The sequence below is a fragment of the Petromyzon marinus genome, chromosome 31 (assembly GCF_048934315.1).
Source record: "Petromyzon marinus isolate PM22_M1 ecotype Great Lakes invasive population chromosome 31, UKy_Petmar_22M1.pri1.0, whole genome shotgun sequence".
In the NCBI taxonomy this organism is placed as follows: Eukaryota; Metazoa; Chordata; class Hyperoartia; order Petromyzontiformes; family Petromyzontidae; genus Petromyzon; species Petromyzon marinus.
The window spans coordinates 6,247,964-6,269,982 of NC_133697.1; the positions used below are offsets into that span (position 1 = coordinate 6,247,964).

General features: G+C 51.7%; 1 protein-coding gene across 2 annotated transcripts in view; it reads left to right on the top strand.

Moving 5' to 3' along the window:
* The first annotated feature begins 6,827 nt into the window (after positions 1-6,827).
* The window catches only part of LOC116947722 (uncharacterized), a 39,590-nt gene continuing 24,398 nt past the window's right edge, over positions 6,828-22,019 (top strand). Inside the window, exon 1 of one of the 2 annotated variants that reach the window (XM_032963760.2) lies at positions 6,828-8,648. In XM_032963760.2, coding sequence (XP_032819651.1) covers positions 7,692-8,648 — 957 coding nt within the window. In that variant the 5' untranslated portion in view covers positions 6,828-7,691. The remainder of the gene's footprint in view (positions 8,649-22,019) is intronic. The other variant, XM_032963761.2, reaches the window with a different exon arrangement.

Consider the following 22,019-nt stretch of genomic DNA (forward strand, 5'->3'; position numbering starts at 1 on the left):
AAGCTGATAATCCCATTATGATCCAATCACATGGAATATGGCCCAATCTCATCAGACCTCTAAAGCTCAGCAGGTTTGATCCAGGATAGTGCTTGGATAAGCGACCGCCATGCATGTAACATGTGTCGTAGCGTGCTGCTATGTTGTGCTGTACTTTCATGCTCTTCTACTATTGCCCCTGGCCAATACCAACTGGCATTGAGCCGCAGTGGTGAAGTATGGTCAAAGAAGTTCCCACGACCCGTACGACGTGCGGAGATTCTCACCCAGCAGTGGATTGAGAAAAAGCGGCCGTACACGGTGCATATCATGGTCATAAGAGTAATTACACAAAACAATACAATAATAACGTTACCATGGAACCTTAAACCTGTTTAAGAATTTTACTGTGGTCTCTTAATTTGTTCCATGCTTACCCACCTCTGGGACACCAACAACAAAAAACAACTCTATACAATGGAATTCACATAAAATCTGACACGTACTATTTTAAAGATGCGTCTCGTGTACGCATTGAGACACTGACACGAGCAGGGGAAATGTCAAAGTCCACTTACAGCAAGTTAAATTAAAGCCGTTTGGACATCCCGTCCAGTAAAAGTGTTAAAGTTATTTTTTGTTACGAGCGCTAAGAACGCCAGGACCGTCACTGCGGGGCCCCCGTTTCTCCCGAGCGCCACAGCCACCCCTCCTCCTGCCCCTCTCTCCACCCAGGGACTGCCACTGCCACTCTCACCCCCCTCCCTCCTGCTCCTCCTCCTCTCCCCACCCAGGGATCCAGGGACCGCCACTCCCAGGCGCCGATTCTCCGTGCACCCCGCTTGACAGTCACAGCGGCAGCAGTGGAGTTCAACCTCCGATGACTTTTCAGGGGCACTTAAAGCACTCCCCCCCCCCCCCCACACTGGACTTTCGATCGTCAAACACTGAGCTCAGCGGCTCCGCGCTGCACAATTGCTGTCATCTATGTATGTAAGTTGAACTTATTTTGCACCGTACGCAGCCAAACGCGCGCGTTGTAATATAATAATTATTAGTAGTAATACAACTATCCCCACCATCATCCACTCTCCCCCCCCCCTTCACCAACCCGGATTGCCCATTGTGGTAAAGTGTGGTCAGACAACCTCCTTGACACAACAGGGCATGGTGAGGTCCGGTTCGCATGCCACCAGTTGACATGTGGTTAGAACCGTTGGCCCAACGTTCTATGCCGAGCAGGGAGGCCCTCATCCAGCAGCGGATTGACGCTGCGCGTCGTCGCCTCGTTCGTGTCGCCGTGACACACGGTGGGTGGGAATCGAATTCACAAACCGACGTCCGTCCGTCCGTCCGTCCGCCCGCCCGCCCGCCCCTTTTCAACGGCGAAGTAGCAAAAAGCCGACACCCCAGAAGGGCCCTCTCGTCGTGGCCAGCAGGCCGGCCCTACCCACGACGGTGGCATCTCAGCTGCTGGCTGAACACGCTGCTGCTGCTGCTGCTGCCACCACGCACGAGAATGGAACAACGGCGTAAGTGGCGTTGTAGAGCAGTGGTTATTCGCAAACTTTGTCGGCAACTGGAACCACCCCCCCCCCACCCCCCTTGTTGAATTTTGTTTCAACCGAGTCCGCTCATTACGCGTGACGTAATTTGTTGACGCTCGCTGGTTGCTCTCGGCGAAACCGCGTTGTTGACGGCCAATGGGTTTGGAAGGGTATTTTAAATCGTTCTCGGCTACCAAATGCATTCAAAATGTTATCGTAGTCGTTTCGTACGCGATTATTCACCGATGACTCTCACGGACGACATCATTTCACACGCTTATAAATCACATCACGTACCCCCCCCCCACCCCCCAGGAGGATTTCGCGTGCCACCCCGTTTCAGAGCCCCCACTGCAGTTGGGTGTCGACGAGCGGCGCGATCGTAACGCGCTGTCTCAGCATTGCAGCGAGGACATTCCAAGCGGCGTCCCTGGTTGGGCCCATCGGTTCACATTCCTCCTCTCGCCATCACCACCCCCCCACCACCACCACACACACACACACACCCCCAGGTGATGTCAGGGCGGAGTCGAGTGGCCGCCAACATAGTTTCTAACCATTCGGACGAAGCTGAGAAGATCTGAGCCCGGTTGCTTTGTTCTTACCCTAGATGGGAGAGAGCCTGTGTGATGGGCGGTGGGGGTGAGGTGGGGATTTACAGGCGTTATAGGCTTGCAGATGCAATGGTTAGCGCAGCTGGATTTGCTCGTTCTGTTCCATCGCCTGGCGCGGAAGTTGAAACCATTGGCAAGGTTTGTTAAATGTCCATGCCGCACCCCACCGCCTCTGCCCCATCCAGTAGCTGGTATCGTGTAGGCCCTGGCCTGCGAGAGTGATAGCAGTACACCAATTCATTCATGACTCTATCCGTGCGGAGTAGGGAATTAAACATGTACCCTTCGCATTGCTAAGTGCATGGGTTTCCTGCTGGTAGTGTGACGAGTGCTCGGTTTGTACTGAAGTGAAAAAGACCCCGAGTCCGAACATTGGCCCGGCGTAATGGAGGCAATCACATTAAAATACAAACTGGCCTGATAACTTGATTTGAAGCTTTCGTGACTGCAGGAATTACTCTTTGGTTATTTCGGTAACGTCACGTAGAAATAGAAAATAAATGAAAGACACAGACAACGTGTGTCTCTCTCGGTGTGTCTCTCTCTGTGTGTCTCTGTGTTGTCTCTCTCTGCTTGTGTGTCTGTCTGTGTGTCTCCGTGTCTGTGTTGTGTGTCTCTCTCTGTGTCTCTGTGTTGTCTCTCTCTGCTTGTGTGTCTGTCTGTGTGTCTCCGTGTCCGTGTTGTGTGTCTCTCTGTGTGTCTCTGTGTTGTCTCTCTCTGCTTGTGTGTCTGTCTGTGTGTCTCCGTGTCTGTGTTATGTGTCTCTCTCTGTGTCTCTGTGTTGTCTCTCTCTGCTTGTGTGTCTGTCTGTGTGTCTCCGTGTCTGTGTTGTGTGTCTCTCTGTGTGTCTCTGTGTTGTCTCTCTCTGCTTGTGTGTCTGTCTGTGTGTCTCCGTGTCTGTGTTGTGTGTCTCTGTGTGTCTCTGTGTTGTCTCTCTCTGCTTGTGTGTCTGTCTGTGTGTCTCCGTGTCTGTGTTGTGTGTCTCTCTCTGTGTGTCTCTGTGTTGTCTCTTTCTGCTTGTGTGTCTGTGTGTCTCCGTGTCTGTGTTTTGTCTCTCTCAAATTTAGTTCTACCTGATGACGATTGCTTGTGTTGCAATCGAAACGTCGTATTCTATTATTGAATGTATTTTCTTTCTACTGGCCTGATAACGTCATCAGCCCGTTGGTGCGCCGCTTGAGCGTTACCCCCTCGTGTGTGAGCGCGATGGGTTTTGCCGGAATTTCTCCCACGGGAAGTCAAAATGCCTAAGAGTTGAATTTTCTCGAACACTCCCAATGTCACAGAGCACTCCCGACAAAAAAAAAGTTCCATAATACAGGTTTTCTTTGGGGGGGTTGTTAAACCCGCCGCCATCCGACACGGCCAATTAGTAAGGTTTGTCACGTAAACAGAAAATGCGGATTCGTTACTAGTACAGCACAACGGTGTGTTGGAGAGCAAATCCACAACATTTACAATCTGAGTACGACGTTTCGCTATACGTCGATGGGGAATACCTGCGAGCAGGCAGTAACAGGTACTGATATTTTCGTGCACACAAACGACAGGATATACAAGAACAATGTGCATGCATCATGTCGATTACCATATGAATAACCCTCATTGTACCCCCCCCTCCCTCTGGCCTTCGCAGAAGAAGGGCACACAAGGGACGTTATCACATCATTCCCTCTATTTAGGGAACGACACAGGAGGTTTTCTCCACAAATCTGGCTGTCGCTGATGATGCTAAGCGAAACGTCATCCTCAGATTGTCAATGTTGTGGATTTACTCTCCAACACATCGGTGTGCTGTACTAGTAACGAGTTGGCATTGTTCTGTTTACGTGACAAACCTTACTAATTGGCTGTGTCGGGTGGTGTCGGGTTTAACGATACATTTATATATTTACGCGATTTAATCCCCCCAAAAAACCTGTTTTATGGATGATATTGATCGCAAAAGCCTACGTGTTAAACCAAAACAGGTCTTCAGACTCATTGAATCTTTGATGGGTAAATACAGGCCATTGTATAGCTTCATATACATATAGAATTACCACACAGCCAGCAAGAACATATGTGTCTGTCAGCTAAACACCCGATACGAAACTAAACTATGTTATTTTCCAGGCAAAACCCACTTAGCTATCAGTTAGGAGGCGACCTGGCCACAAGTGATGATAGCTCATCATCGACGTGGCTTACATTGTCATTACAATCACACATGGGAATTTATAACAGCAGCCTATATAATCTAAACAGGAGTTGATTCTCAATGTTGGGCAAGGGAAACCCAGAGGAACCCGAAAAAAGATCCACGCGACCACAACGGGGGAGAGAGAGAGAGATCACGCAGACTCCAAATACACAACAGACATCTTCAGGGTCCAGGCTCGAACCGTCGCGCTCCTGCGTACCAGACGAGAGAGATGATATCTCCTCGCCACCGTGGCGCTATGAGTAATCGTAAACATGTCATTTATGCATGAGTGCATAAAAGACTCACCAAGCCTCAAGACTTTTGAGGCTTGGTGAGTGATAATTACTATCTGTACTGGTCCTGGACCTCCCCTAGGTCGACTCAGCCTCAAGTGAGTACATGGTCGCGGTGTGTTAAGCATCACGACTAGGGATGGCAAAGGCGGGCGGCCGCGGAGTTGGCCACCCACCGACCCTCGTGCGCTGTACGGGCCTTGGGAAGTGCTCGCGAACAAAAAGTTCGTTCAGGCGATACCGGGAGGTCTTTGTCAGTGGAGTGCTTCGCGTATTGTGCCAGCAAACACGGCCAATCGAGTTCGATTCCCGACCACGGCTGACATCAGTGGCGGACATATGAACCCATTCTGGGCCTCCCGTAAATCGTCTCAGCCTTAAATGAGCACCTAAAATATATATTTATCTGGGGAGACAAAGGCGGCCGAGCGTTGGCGAAGGCCACACCACCTCTCCGAGCGCCGTGCGGGCCTTAATAGATCCTCGCTTACAGCACTTTCCCCAACAGTCCATGAAGGCCGTACGGGGGATATCTGTCTTTGCAATTTGACAATACTTCCCCTCCACCTTCAACCCAGTGTGGTGAAGTATGGTCAAACAACCCCCATGACCACCAACACGGCGGCGTGCACCGAGCGAGGGCACTCGTCCAGCAGTGGATTTAAAAGTACATCTTCGCTACACCCCTCCCCCCGGCTGTGGCCCAGCGCTTTAGGGAGGCATGGGGGTTGGTGGTACACGCAGAGATTTTGTGAAAATCCCAAAACCTCGCTTCGGAGTGGCGAGGGTTGGTGGCCAGCAGGTGGCAGTGTAGCAAGCGGGAGCCCGTCTGCTCTGGTTAAATAAATAAATAACAATCGTGTTGAACCTTCCAACACGAAGGGTCAGGCGGGGTCAGTACGTTCCTGGCGCAGCTGCACCGCTCAGCGTAACGTCAACAGCGGCGGGTCCTGTGGACGTACTGGTCCCCGCCATAGGAACGTCGACATTGCACCGATGGCTGAATACGGTGGTGATGTGTAAAATTGCACTGCCCCAAGTGCCGTGTATACCGTATAGTAATGGTAATAGGTTTATTCAAGGAGAAGGGGGTTTAGAAGTACGGTATAATAATTGATTTTTGCTGCACTGACCTATCCCTGCGCCAGCCTGCGTAGGTTCCGAGAACTGACGAGATCGGGAATGTTCTGGAAACGGAGTAACAATAATAATAATAAACTAATTATCCCAATTATATACTGTACCTAGGAAAGCCCCACTGCGTGACTGTGTGCGTGGGGAGCGGTGGCGCAGTGATTAGCGCGCTCAGCTTACAAAACCCAGCAACCCGGATTCCATTCCCGCTCACGGCCACCACCAGGGACGCTTATGAAGGCCGTGACGGCCTTCACAGGTGCTCGCGAACAGCACTTGCCCCAACAGTCTGTTAATGCTATACGGGGGATCTTTTTATTTGTAATGGTTCACGCACTGCGCTCCGAGCCCAGCCAGCCAGAGTTCGATTCCGACTCAAAGGGGGGGGGGTGGGTGGCCAGCACCACGCCCGGTCGCCTTTGTCTTCCCAGTGCTAATTTTTACACACCACACCGAGTAGTCATTTATGGCTGAGTCGACCTAGGGGAGGCTCAGGACCGGTTAAGATAATCCGTCACTGGCGCTGGTGGCCGTGAGCGGGCGAATCGAAGTCGGATCGCGAGGGTTCACAGCGCGCGCGGCCGCGCTAACCGCTGCGCCTCCACTCCCGCGACAGACAGACAACACGCGCGAACACACAAAGACAAAGATCCCCCGTGTAGCCTTAACAGACTGTAGGGGCAAGTGCTGTTAGCGAGCACCTATAAGGGCCGGCACGGCACACGAGGGGGTGGGTGGCTAACACCACGCCCGGCCGCCTTTGTCTCCCCAGTGGCGATGTTTACACACCGCATCGGGTGCTCGTTTGAGGCTGAGTCGACGTAGGGGAGGCCCAGGACCGGTTCAGATAACCCGTCGCTGGTGTTAACCATGAGCGGGAATCGAACTCGGCTCGCCGGGTTCGTAGCGCAGCGCTGCGCTAAATGTTACACCACCGCACACACGCACGCGCACACACACAACACACACGCGCGCACACACAACACGCACACACGAGCGCACACACAACACGCACGCGCACTGTATATGTAAAACCGCTCGAGTGACGCGTGAGGTTCGCCCCGATGACGGCGTTGGGGGATCCCCTTAAAGCTTCGCTCCTCTCGACCGCGCACAAGCAAGCGTCTGGGGTGTTGCGCGCTCCCTAGCCGGAACAAGTCGCTCACTCAAGACTCGCGCGCCGCTCTCTATCTCTCTCATCTCGTCTCTCTCATCTCTCTCATCTCTCTCCGACTCTGTCTCTCACACAGCCTACACCGCCGCGGTCGGCGGTGACTGCTCTTCACGTCGTCTTGCAGCTGCTCGTGCCAAGTGGTTCCCCTACGCTCCGAGCGTCCGCGGGCAGCCGCGTCTCAGCGCGCCCGTGCGTCGGAGACGCGCCACTCACTCGCTGGGGAACCACACACACACCCCGCGTAGCTCTCATCAGCATCGTCGGCAGCTCTACCTGGTGTCAATATCGGCATCAGCACTTCGTAGCGGCGGAGTCACCGGCGGTTGTTGTCCGCTTGATTGTGGAGCAGGTGACCGACCGGGAGACGTTAACTACCAAACATATTTCACAAACGTTAAACACGCATCATCGTCGGCAGCAGCAGCCGCCATCATATACATTCTATCGAGTAGATGTTGTCCACTTAACACATAAACTAATGTGTCATCATCAGTAGCAGCAGCATCGCGTAGATTGCTATATTATCGTCATTGTCAGCATCATCACCGCCAGTTGCAGGATCGAGTACTGTAACTTGCATCATCGTCAGCATCCTCAGCAGCAGTTGCAGCATCGAGTACTGTATATTGCATCATCATCAGCAGCAACATCATCAGCAGCAGCAACAACATCATCATCAGCAGCAGCGCGGCACGGACTCCAGTTCGCTCCGCGTGCCCCAGATCGCAAGAAGCGCTGCCACCGCGGAATGGCTCTGCGGCAGGAATGAAGACGAGGTCTGTGAGCGCGCGCTCGGAGGAGGAGAGAGAAGCGAAAGAAGAAGTGGAGGAAGAGGTGGAGGAGGTGGAGGAAACCACGAGGTCTAGGGGAGACCACGCCATGGGGGTCCGTCCAGGCGAAACCGGCGGATTCCCCGGGGTGGACTCCACCCACGGCGGCAGCGGCAGTCAGGGGGAGGAAGGGGGAGGAGGAGACCTGCATCTCGAGCCGAACCCGACCCCTGACATTTGCGGTGGCGGTGCGAGTGGCTTAGCGGACATCGCCGGACCACGTGAGACCGACAGGCGGCAGAGCGCCGACCGGGTGGCAGGGCAGCCACACGCCATCGGCAGCGGCACCTCGGACTCGCGGAACACCCTCGGGTTGGATCGGTTGTGCACGACGGAGAATGGATCCGTGCAGGAGGCAACGGCGCCATCGGAAGAGGTGAGCATGATCATCAGCAGCGGCGGCGGCAGCGGCAGCAGCAGCGGCAGCAGCACCAGCAGGATCAAAGTCCATCGCAACCAAGCCAGCCCCGGATCCCTCGCGCGGTGCAAGAAGAAGATCAAGGAGGATCGCCATCCGCAGACGGCCACCGCCACCGGCACGGACGAGGGGGGCTCCGCCCGGGAGGAGATGAACGGTGGGTCGGGACCCCTCCCGGTGGTCACCGTGACCGAGCACGAGAGCGACCACCGTGAGTCGGACTCGAACGAGGCGGCGAGCTCGTCGGACGTGGCCCCGGGACTCCCGGGTACGGCGGAGCCGCGCGGATTGAGTCCCGCGGCCGTCGCCGCCAGCCGGTCCCCGTCTCCGCAGCGCGTCCACTCGGCGTCCTCCTCCGACGGACTTCTGTCCTCGTCCTGCGAGGAGTCCGAGGGAGGAGGTCAAGGGTGGCCGGGGGCTGAAGGTCAGGGCCAGAGGAAGGCGGCCAACGGAGAGCAGAACAAGCGCCCCACGGTGAGGGATATTGGTTCGTTCTGTGTGCGCGTGGACGAATTCTTGTTTGAAGCGGCCCCGGGTTTATGTCTTTTGGACTTCTTTTTCGAGGCCGTACGTAGCCAACCGTGCTCATCGGAGGTGCGGCTCGGCTTCGAATGAGTGCTGTGTGTCTGGTGCGCTGTGTGACCATCGCCACTGGGGAGGCAAAGGCGGCCGGGCGTGGTGTTGGCCACCCACCCACCCATTCGTGTGCCGCAGTGCCAGGCCTTCATAGGTGCTCGCTAACAGCGCTTGCCCCAAGAGTATGATGTTAAGGCTATACGGGGTATCTTTGTCTTTGTTGCTATTTCACGTGACGTGTTTGAACCAGTCCTACGTCTCCACCCTAGGTCAACTCAACCTTAAATACGTTACCTGGCGCGGTGTGTAAACATCGACGCTTGTGGGACAAAGGTGGCCCGGTATGGCGTTTGACGGCCACCTCGTGTACCATAGTGCCGGCCTCCATAGGTGCTGCTACTCGCGAACTTCACTTGCCCCCAACAGCCGGTGTTAGGCTATGCGGGGTGTGTGTGTGGGCGAATTTTGTCTTCACCTAATTCCACGTGGCCGAGCCGTGGCCATTGCCTGTCTGTTGCTTCTGCAGACTCGAGAAACAACAGCGGCGCAGCCGTCTCAGTCAACCCGAATGAACGAAGCCACCACGCGGTTCTGTGTCTACCGATAGCACACAGACCAGCGTGGTGAAGTGTGCTTCAGATTACCCCCTACGGCTTAGGGAGGCCCTCATCCAGCAGTGGCATCCAGCACTGGATTGACAACATACCGTGTTAGCTGCTTGGCTCTGTCCCGTGACCTTTTTTTTTCGTGTGTGCCAGCGAGCCTATGACGACATTTCCACGTGGTCCCCAAAAAAAGGGCAACCTGGCCTGGCACGAGAGCTGTTGTGACGTCACCGGCACGTATTGGCGAATGGCGGCTGTTGTTGTGTTTTGGGAGTAGTGGCGCAGTGGTTAGCGCAGCGCGTTACGCGACAACGCCCAGTCCAAGTGCGCTCCCCAGCCACGGCAAAACATCTCAGCGGCGGATGATGATGACTGAACCGGGCTGTGGCCTCGCCTAGGCCGACTCAGCCATAAATGAGTACAGTACCTGGTTACGGTGCACAGACATCAGAAAGTGGGGAGACAAAGGCGGCCGGGGGTTGGTTCACAAGGCGTGGTTCTCGCACGGCTGAATTATCGGCCATCGCTAACTGGACTTTCCCGAACAGTCTTTAAGCCTAAACGTGTGTATGCATATTTTTGTGTGTATGTCCTTTGTTGGCACAGCGTCAGTGATGGACATTCCACATTCATATGACAGGGGATACGTCTTCCCTGCAGCGTCTATTGACCACCACATTGCGTTGTGGCTTTTGAGATGTATGTACTGTATGTTGAACTTCTTTCGCACCGTACGTAGCCAACCGTGCTAATCGGTGGCGCGGGGGAAGGACAACAAACCAAACACACAAAAAGCAATTGCTCAAGAAGTTAGTGTTTCAATCTATGACAGTGGTTCTTAACCTTTGGGATCCACGCATTTCCTGGGGGTGCGAGATGCCCTTTCTGAGAACCAAAGGTGGAAGGGGGTGCAGGCTTCAGTAAAGGTTAAGAACCACACTGATCTATGAGATGACAGCACAGCAAGTGGGTGCGTGCCACTGCGCTCACCTTGACGGGCAATGTCCCCTCGAATGCACCGGTGGGTTTTCTCCGGGCACTTTGGTTCTCCCCTCCCCCTCCGCCACACACGTGGCTCCAATTACCAAATATTTCCTTAAATTTTGATTTAAAGCTTTCGTGACTGCAGTAATTCATATTCTTAGCTCTTTCGGCAAAGTCACGTTGAAGGGAAACAATAAAATAATAAAATATATATGAAACATCTATATGAAACATATATTTTATTACTTTATTGTTTTCCTTCAACGTGACTTTACCGAAAGAGCTAAAAATATAAATTTTTCCTTGTTAAATAAATTGTATTATCAACATTATTATTATTTCTACGTCATTATCGGTCCACGATCCATCCACTGCTGGATGAAGACCTCAAGAGTCTACCCCATCTGATTACCATCGACGTGCGGCGGTGGATGCAGTGCCGGATTATGCCAGTAGCACAAGTCGCTGCACGTGCTACGGGCCCCGCACTCTCAAGGGCCCCGCGCTAAACACTATGCACTACACTACTATCCACTCTACTACTATAGAATACACTGTACACTATACACTACACTATTATACACTAAACTACTATACACTACACTATACACTACACTATACACTACACTATACACTACACATTGGGCTCTAGGGAGGCCTGTCGTTAAGCGATTAGTCGTTAACAGGGGTGGTCATTCAGAAGGGTTCTACTATTCTTTGGATCTTTCGGTAAAGTCACGTAGATAGGTTCAAAGAAAATAACAAAAAAACATTTATTATATTTGTTATTTTTTGGTTATTTTCTTTGAATCTATCTACGTGACTTTACCGAAAGATCAAAAGAAAATGAATTCCTGCAGTCACGAAAGCTTTAAGTCAGGGGTTCTATTGTACAAATACAACTCAACCATCCCCACCCTACCAGACAAAGCCCATTCAACACCACCACCAACAACAACAGCCACAATAGGAAATGAATGTACAAAGAGCAGCAGCACCTCTAAAACTATAACAGCCCCGGGCTTACGGTCACACTGAGTTTGGCACTGCAACAATGCAAGATCCTTGTTCATCATATCACTCCTTTTCTGTTTTGCTCATTGCTGCTCCTCTTGTTGGGTTGGGAGTGGTGCCCGAGCGATATTAACAACAACACTCAACAACACATTCGTTGTTGTTAACTGCGCCCTTTAAAGGAAACACCCTCGATGATCGGCGACGTTTCGGGGGATGGACCTTCTGCACATACGTCACTTTTAATTACCAAATTGACCTGGACGATCCACAGGTGTAAGGGGATCTGAGTTATAACACTTAACATTATAGTGCTACAGTATCGTGTTTCAACGGTAATACCTTGGATTACCGTTGTTAATCCACTGCTGGATGAGGGCCTCTGGTGGCCATGCTGGTCAGTGTGGACTGTGAAACAGAGGGACATAGACGTCAAAGCATGACTGCAATACAACAATGTCAGAAACGAAATCATCATGTATCCTGGAGAAATCCGACGAGCCGTGAAGCTCTTTTTTCACAGATATCCAGTCGGGACAACGGGGTCAGAAACTCACAACAACAAACAATAAAACAAGGTTGGTGTGAAAAGTATAGGAAATATCGAAAACCATTTTTTATAGAAATAAAGTATATAAGTTCAAATTGCACAAGTACATCTATCTATTCCCAAGGGTGGGCCACTGAACCGCCCTCTGCTGCCCACAACGTAGCCCCACAGCAGCAGCAGCCTAGAGCACTCGTTATCCGTGGTGGTGGATGCCACCATCCAGTCACTACTCCAGGCTCAAAGCCCTGATTAGCTTCGGTGATCTTGCTCGCAGGAGCACCCCTGGAGATGGTCACGGGAAGACCGGAAGAACCGGAAAAAAAATCCACGCGACCATGGGGGGAGAGAGAACACCGCACACTCCAAATATACAGCAGGCGTCAGGGGTCGGGATCGAAGCCAAGGCCTCCTGTAGACCTGGCGAGGCAGTTAACATCTCCTGGCCACCGTGGCGAGATTGTTGTTCTTTTTGACGAAACACAGCGGGGGACGGACGGACACTTTCACGACGAGAACGCCTCTGGCCGCACATGGGCGGGTGGATGAACGCCCGCGGAGCAAGCCCCTCGGGGAGGTGGCATCGCGGTCGTCTTTTGTACGGATCTCAAGACAAACTCGAGAACATTCTCAGGTCAAACTATGCAAGAGCTCTGCTAATGTCAAAGTATAGATTCTAATTGCTCAAACCGAGCTATGAATACTTTCATGCTTGCATTGCCTTTGTACAATTCGCCTTTTGGCGTTCTCTGGTCCAACACTGGTGAGACGAGGCCACGAAGTAGGATGTCTCTGGTGTAGGCCGATCAGTTTCAAAGACAATGCAGATAATGAATTTTAAGAGCACGGGTTTTTTTTACATGTTCACCACAAGTACTGTATGTGCGGTTAATGCAGACTCGAGTCCTTGCGAAAGGTATCCATTTGGTGTTTGAACACCTGTTTTTATTGCCAGAGAGGGTAACAACCTCTTCTTGTCGCTTCATATGCAAGGGTTGTTCGCTAAAAGCGTCGCTCTTCATTGCAAGCCACTGGTAGCTCCTCTGGGTGGCCTTTGGTGCGACCGCTGGCTGCAACCCCCATCAGCAGCATCATCATCGTGCTGCTGTCAATCTCTCCCCCTCCACACCACCACCACCACCAATGGTTTAAAATGCGTGGCGGTCCTCTCCCTGATGATTTCTTATCGGCGAAAGTGTCCCCCACCCACACACTCACACCCCCACATACACACATCCACCCTCTTAAAATTCGTGAAGAATACCGCGCCAAACTATTACACACACCCACGCAACGGCACCCCGTGGTGGGGAGAGGAAGGGGGGGGGGTGACGAAAATAAAGTGGGGGGTTGGGACGTTGCGCTTGAGAGAAGTGATGTGGGGGGGAGGGGGTGAGTTGGCGTGGGTGGTGGTGAGTAGAAGTGACGGGGGTGGGGCTAGGGAGGGGGGGTAAATCAGCACCCCCACCCCCTCCACGCTCCCCGCGCGGGTCCCGCTCTGCGGTTCCCCTTATCGGAATCCACTTATCGGGGTCCCCCCCCCCTCCACCCCCGCCCGGATTTTTTCCACTGGGCGCGCTTATCTGGAGTCGAAAGGCGAGAGAAGCACGCGCAGCGGAGGCCCGGGCTGCTACACAAACAGCAGCAGCAGTAGCAGCAGGGAGTGTAGTGGCTGTTGCAATAGCAGGGAGTGTAGCAGCAGTAGCAGCAGAGAGTGATACGGCTGTTGTTGCAGCAGTAGCAGCAGGGAGTGTAGTGGCTGTTGCAATAGCAGGGAGTGTAGCAGCAGTAGCAGCAGAGAGTGATACGGCTGTTGTTGCAGCAGTAGCAGCAGGGAGTGTAGTGGCTGTTACAACAGCAGGGAGTGTAGCAGCAGTAGCAGCAGAGAGTGATACGGCTGTTGTTGCAGCAGTAGCAGCAGGGAGTGTAGTGGCTGTTGCAACAGCAGGGAGTGTAGCAGCAGTAGCAGCAGAGAGTGATACGGCTGTTGTTGCAGCAGTAGCAGCAGGGAGTGTAGTGGCTGTTGCAACAGCAGGGAGTGTAGCAGCAGTAGCAGCAGAGAGTGATACGGCTGTTGTTGCAGCAGTAGCAGCAGGGAGTGTAGTGGCTGTTGCAACAGCAGGGAGTGTAGCAGCAGTAGCAGCAGGGAGTGTAGTGGCTGTTGCAACAGCAGGGAGTGTAGCAGCAGAGAGTGATACGGCTGTTGTTGCAGCAGTAGCAGCAGGGAGTGTAGTGGCTGTTGCAACAGCAGTAGCTTCCATGACAACAGCAACGATGCTTGTTCTTAGTAGGAGCAGTGTCAGCAGCCATTGTAAGCAGCTGTATCAGTAGCAGTATCAGTCGGAGTGGCAGCAAGAAGCACGAATGGTACCTTAGCAGCTGTTCACTTTCACCAAAGCAGTAGCAGCAGTGCGTAAACCACCTGCGCCACCGCTCCATCCTGATGGAGATGGATTGGGGATGATGATGATGAACGATGGATGAGAGTGATAATGATGATAGAGGAGGCAAATATTTGCTCAGTGTCTCATGCACCAGCGGTGGTCGATCACTTTAAAGAGAACGTTTAAACCCATACAAAGGCTCTAATGCGCGTCTGTTTGCTTTAACGGCCCTCTTGCGTGCGCGTGCATATAGGTGCGCAGTGTAAACATCGCCACGGGAGACAAAGGCGGCCGGGGGTGGTGTTGGCCACATAATCCCTCGATGTCCCACCGTGCCGACCTTAATAGGCGTTCGCAAACAACACCAACGCCCTAAACTCGACGGTGATCCCGTCGCGGTGTCCATACCCTAACCCTGACCTGAACCCTGACACTAACCCTGGCCTGAACCCTGACACTAACCCTGGCCTGAACCCTGACACTAACCCTGGCCTGAACCCTGACACTAACCCTGGCCTGAACCCTGACACTAACCCTGGCCTGAACCCTGACACTAACCCTGACCTGAACCCTGACCCTAACCCTGGCCTGAACCCTGACCCTAACCCTGGCCTGAACCCTGACAGTAACCCTGACCTGAACCCTGACCCTAACCCTGGCCTGCCGTTATGCTAAACTCAGCAGTAACCCCCTTAGACGTGGCAGTAACTGGGCTTGGCGGTTCAACACTAAACAACTAAAACTTTTTTTTATTTTACCAGGTAAGGCCCAGTGAGCTACATAGTTATTTTTCATATGCGACGTGGCCACAAATGCTAGCTCAACGAAGTGGCGGATTATCATGTGGACATTGATAACAGGCACGTACTCCGAAGGCACTTTGATTATAAATGTGGAGGACAAAAACCGGAGGACCCGGAGAAAAATCCACGCTACCACGGGGAGAGAGAGAAAGGCATGCAAACTCCAAATATACAGCAGGCGTCAGGGTCAGGATGCGAACCCACAATCTCCTGCACACCAGGCGAGGTAGTTAACATCTCCTAGCCACCGTGATGATGATGAGAGAGAGAGACGCAAACTCCAAATATACAGCAGGCGTCAGGGTCGGGATCCGAACCCACGACCTCCTGTATACCAGGCGAGGTAGTTAACACCTCCTAGCCACCGCGGCGTCGGACCGTAGCTGCAGATGGCCGTGACGCTGTGTGAACTGCCAGGGGAAACCCTCGGCTACGCGAGACGGAAACTGCCGCTTGAAAAACAGGAAACGCTGCCAGCGAGAGATGGCAGCGTCCTCCCCCTCCCACTCTTCCTCCCTCCTCCTCGTGCCCCCTGGGCTCAGACGCTGGGGGTTCGAGTCCAGTACTGGGTACACGGAGAGGCTACGCACACCCGGCGAACCGAATTCGGTTCCTGCTCTCGCGGCCACCAGCACCGCATGGCAATTATCTGAACCAGTCCTCGGCATCCCCTCCTAGGTCGACTCAGCCTAAAATGAGTACCTTGTGTGGTTTGTGACATCGCCACTGGGGAGACAAAGGAGGCCGGGCGTGGTGCTGTCCACCCACCCCCTCGTGTGCCGTTCCGGCTTTCATTGGTGCTCGCTAACAGCACTTGCCTCAACAGTCTGTTTAAGCTATACGGGGGATCGTTGTCTTTGTATGTACATGTGCCATCCTAAAGTGCACCTAGCCTGGCACACGCATTGCGGTGACTATCACCGCCGTACACTGTCTATACATGTGTACAGCCAGTCTGTCAATCCACTGCTCAATGAGGTCTCTTCCCGCATGCCGTGCAATTCGCGGGGTTTGACTATACTTCATCACGCTGGTTATTAAATGGTTAGGTCGAGGGGGTTGGGGGAACGCCGGACCAGTTCAGAGATGTCACTCACCACTGAAGTTACCCGTAGCCGAAAGTTGAACTCTGGTTGCTGGGTTCATAGCCAAGTGCGCCAACCACTGCCCCACTACATTGCCCTGCTTTGTATTGACTTTACGTGCCAATGTACGTTCATGCGGTCTTCGTTTTGTGCATCTGATTTCTGTGTTCAAGCGTGTTGCTTGGTTCCCTGTATTTTCATACATGCAAAAACAAATGTATGCAATGGTAACGCATGCAAAACACTGTGCACGCTTGTGTAGGTAAATGACACACAAACCCATGTGCGGTGCCATGCGTGCAGGTGTGGGCTTATGCATACACGCAAATGTAGGCATTCGTTTTTTTCCGACGTGTGACCGCCCGTACGCCTCTGCATGTATATATTCCCACGTATGCATATGTCCATCTGCACGTGTGCCTATGCATGGTTGAAACAAATGTAGGCAAAACTGCAGGCTGTCTCCAACGTAAGAATAATGAAAACATGAGTCCTGTCAGCCTCCTGTTGTTGGATTTGCCAGACCATGGCAGAGTCTGGCACCGGCTTCGACCTCCGCCTGGCTCTCACCAGCAGCAGGCAGCAGCAGGTAGCGTCGTTATCTTCACGTTTCGTTAAAACCCATTGCCAGCTGTTACTGGCATGGGCACTCCGTATACATTGTGGGGTCCCCCACCCCAACTTAACGCAAACAAAGAGCAGTGCCGCACACGTAGACTCACTCACAGGCGTGCGTCGCCGTTTTGCATCGTGGATGCAATCAATCAATCAGAACTCTGTCTCTCCAAATATCACTGTCTTAGTCTTCGTACGAATCACGATGCGCACGTGTGCTGCAGCGGTGTCCTAGAGCGGTCACAATGAAGGGTTCATCCTTTAATTTCCGCTGGCTTTTTCTTTTTTGCGCAATCAATCACTGAGCGAGTCGTGACCAATTCCCCCCCCCACCACCATCACTCTCTCCCCTCCACCCCAACCCCCCTCCTTCGACTCCCCCCCCCACCCCCCGCGTAGATCCCTTGGGAAACCCCAAGTCACGAAGTAGCCCCTGGGGGGGGGATCTAAAGGTTCCCCCCCTCCTCCCTTGCCATGTCAACAACTCCACCCCCCCGCACGCCTCCTGTCTCTCTGTCTCTCAGCAACGCGACCTTGAAGCGCAGGAGTGGGAGGGTGTTGGAAGCGTGATGCGCGGATTATTGCTGCTTCTACTGCTGCAAAGCGTGAGGGGGGGGGGGGGGGGTTAAGATCGTGAGGGTAATCTTTTATTGAACTCGGATATGGGGGAGGGGAGGGGACAGGTGTGGAGGGGAGCGGTGGCGCAATGGTTAGCGCATTGCATTGCGCTCTGAGCTCGGTGAACCGAGTTCCATTGCCTCGGCCACGACTCACGGCGTCTGTGGCGACTGATTGTTGTTGGACCGGTCCTGGCCACCTTTACGCGCCAATCCGGTGACCGACCAGCGTGGTGAAGTATGGTTAAACAGCTCTTACCCCAATGACTAACAAGGACGTGGTAGAGCAGCATTCATCCAGCAGTGGATTAACAAAAGACCGGCTTGGAACTGCTTGGGATGTCACTCGCCACTGGTGATGTTATTAGCCCTGGCCGTTAGTCGAACTCAGGTTGGCGGGCGCTGTGCGCGTTGTTGATTCATGTTTGCAATGTCACAGAGTCGAGTGAATTGCCGGAATCTATGGCGATTGCAATCCGCAGCAGCTCCACGCGGTGTTTGGTGTCACCGATGGTGGTGGTGGTGTGAAATAGCATGAAACCTCACCTGTTGTTGGACGTTAACCAACAACACGGGGTTGTGTGCTCTCCATGCGGCTATCGTCTGCACGTGTTATTGATCACACATGGTCATATCGATGCAGCATCAATGTATTTTATCGACCCCCCCCTGCCCCCCCCCCCCCTGTGCGGGTGGGTCGATGATGGGTCGGGGTTTAAACGTCTCACGCACCACCTCACCTCGCACTGCTGATGCGTCAACAACAGTTCAACAAATAAATTAAAATGTAATTTTAAAAATTTCAACTCCCATCACGCAGTCTAAAGCATGACTCGAAGAATGACTTTATTTTTTAAAAGATATATTTTTAAAATGGTGAAGCAAATCTGTGCCGCTAATTCAGAAAACGGAAATGTCGATTACACGGGGTGGTCCATTTATAGATGCCCCACCTAAATGTCCGAGAGGCGTTAAAGAGGCGGTCACGAAGGGGGCGACGGGGAGGGGTGGAACAGGCAGGGCGATGACGTCGGCTCGGGAGGAGTTCTATCCAGCAGTGGATTGAACAAGACCGACGATGATGAAATCGTTTTTAAAATGTATTTAAAAGCCTCTCTCCCCCCACATACGTGTATGTTGAACTTCTTTCGCACCGTACGTAGCCAACGGCGCTAATCGGGGGTGCAGGAGAAGGACAAACTAAACACACCAAAAGAGCGGTGCGAAAGAAATGAGTTTCCAATGCATAGCATTACGTCTGTTCACACTCTGGTGTGTTTGTAAGACGACACCGTGGTGAGCTATTAACTTCCTCGCCTGGTATACAGGTGGTCGTGGGTTCGATTCCGACCCTGACGCCTGTTGTATATTTTGAGTCTGCGGTGTCTCTCTTTCCCCTCCACGTTTAGAATCAACATCGCGCGTTTAGAGTATTTGGCTGCTATGAATGTCCACGTGATAAACCACATCCGTTGAGCTATCATTTGTGGCCAGGTCGTTTCTGAAAAAGAGCTATACATCTCAGCGGGCCTTAGCTGGTCAAATAAAAAAAAATAGTTTAGCTTTTACAACACTCGGTCCGCTCTTGAGAAGTGAGAGAGACTCATTGTCGATAAGCCTTTTCTCAATGAGCCGCTTCACAACAACACAGCAGTCATATAAAACAAGCAGTGAGATTGGTTTGACGGTCCCTGCACTCACTGATGCACTCTAACCACTCACTAAATCGGCGGTCAGTCACCTACTTATCGCTCTTCTATCGCTACTACCATGGTTAGTACTGTCCCTATAAACGTCACTCATTAATTCCGACACCCATGTTGAGGCCGAAACCCATACACTGACTTTATTCTTATCCACACTGTGTTCAACCACCACCATCGACACTGCAAGTCAAAACAACACACCCACTCAATAACCCAGTCACCTATTCACTCATACCCCATCATCCACTCACACACTCACCTATCTACTAACCCACCCACTCACTCATCAACAACAACAACCGCCATTCGCCACTAAGTGGCGGTGACGTCATCTCGGCGCTTGTGCCAGGCTATGTGCACATTAATGCCACGTGAAGTGTCGAACGCCCCCCTGGCAGGTCACGGGACAAACCCAGGTGCCACGGGTTGCCCCCTCACCCACTCACTCACTCACCCCACCCACCCACTCACTCAATCGCCAACTCACTCACCCACTCACCACACTGCAGGTCACAACATTCCCTCCTGCCATCGTCTATTTTCCAACGCGTTCTTAGAATAATCGTGCTCACTTCAAGAAACGTGTTACACTTTTGCCTGTTCTACTTTCAACGGTGCTGCTTGTTGCTGTCCGTTTAGCGTTTCAGGCCTGTGCTCAGCAACTGTTATTATGATAATAATAATAGAAACAACGCAAAGCAAAATATAACCTGGGGCAGGACTCAAACTTGTAAAGAAAACCTTGAAAGGTGATAGTTCCTTGTGTGGATATAAATCAAACAGCGTGTTACCCTTGCCCTATCAATAGCCGTGGCCAATCCACTGCTGGATGATTGCCTCCCCAAGACACCACGGTCATCATCAGCCATGGTCTCCACTGCTGGATGGAGGCCTCCCCTAGCCACTATCATCACCTTTCACGATCCTGCGATGCAATAATCTATTCGGATATCCACATAATTTGATTAAAATTCTGCTCTGACAATGAACAAAAAACATATTAAGATATCGACTCTGTTTGCTAAATCGTGGGACAGTGAAATGCTCTTCGTGTTCATCTTCTTGATTCTTTCGGTAAAGTCACGTAGAATGGAAACAAAGTAATAAAAATAAAACGTAATATAATAAAATTCTCACGACGTTTCGGCCACAACACAACTAGCCTTTTTCAGGTGAAGGAACAGAACTGTCGGGACGACAGCGCTTCAATGAACGCTGCGAAGATTCGCAGCGTCTTTTAAGCTAGGTGAGAGAAGTAAAGCGCCTTGACAAAGGAGTTTACATATCAACAGAAGAATTTAGCATTGAAATAGCTGAGGGATTAGCATGTGACTGGTCACGGAAATAGCTATGTTAAAGTCAAAGTTTACATATCAACAGAGGCATTTAGTATATGGACGCTAAAGGACTGCAACTACCCAACTATCATACAGTAAACCGACGTGAAAAAACTAAGCATAAACTACATCAATATAATAAATGTACTCAATATATTATTCAATAAGCTGAGCTATTAACACAAAGCAACTGGGTATACACTACACTATATAACGAATATAGTAAACCAATAAAAAAACTAAAATATAAACTACATCAATGTTATCAATAAACTCTATATACTCTCCAATCAACTGAGCCACCAACAATAAGTCGTTATACATCACAATCTCAGAAGTAGTTGTGTGATATATTATTCCATGGTTCGTCCTCTAATACGGGGCGATGGGAAGCCAATCGTATACTTGTTTAAAACTAAATGAGGGTTATTTGAGGCTAGCCGTGTCCTTGACGAGGGAGATTGCTAAGCAGCCAACGCATCTCCTTCACGTATCATCCGTCTCTCCACGTGCAAAAGAAAAGCCTCATACAAAACCCCATCAGTTGCACAGCCTTCTGGAAACGCGCAATTTCAGCGGCATTGATTCAGTACAAGAAAAACCCTGGACCGGTGTCGACACTCAGTGTTTAGTCAGGCAGGCTTGAATTGATTCTGGTGAAGTGCCAGATCTTTATTGGCAAGGACTCTCTCTCTTTCTCTCTGTTAAATATGGGTCCTGGTTCGATGCCAAATTGGCTCGCGATACGTAACTCAAAACGATCGGAAGCGTTGTTGGCTTGGGTGGAATATAAATAAACCCGAGACCAGCGGACAAATATGTGTCTCCCTTCATTTACCAAGGGAGGTCAGGGTCACGAATGATTGGACGGTTTAATGTGATGTATAATGGCTATGGTTAGGAGTTATGGCGAGGGGCTGCATTCTCTTTATGGTGCTGCTAGAAACACGGGGTCGTCAACATGGGGTGCTGGATCCGCATGCGCTGCGGCTCTTGAAGAAACTGCTGCTTCGTGACGTCATTCACGTTGCACTGCGGCTCTTGAAATGTTGAGGCTTTTTTTTCCACGGCTCTGAGCTGGACCAAAGTTAAGTCAGAAGCTTGGGCTGTTATGCGTTTCGTTCAGACGTTTACAAGTGGGAACTATACAGCGTTTAAAAAAATAAATCAAGGTCGACTCGGCCAGCAAGACAACAGCGGTGGCAGAGTGCTGTTGTCGATGCTGCAGTAGCTGTAGTAATCATTAATTTAATAATAGTTAACTATTTATCCAGGAAAGCCACATAGAATCGTATGACTCGTTTCCAGGAGGGCCCTTCATTGTTTTATTTTATTTCAAGATTAATGATGAGTGTTTATTATTATTATACAGCTGGGAGGAAACGGGAGCGCCCAGAGAGAAAGCCCATGCCTCGTGTGAGGGGGCAACGCTGTATCCCCGTCCAGATGAAAACCAGATGGGCAAGATCAGTCCACACTTTTCCCTCCCATCGCACTGCCTTCTCGCGGCGAGCCAGGCTACGGGCACCTCCATGACGCCCGCTCACGGGTAGAGAGAAGGGAATTCCACAG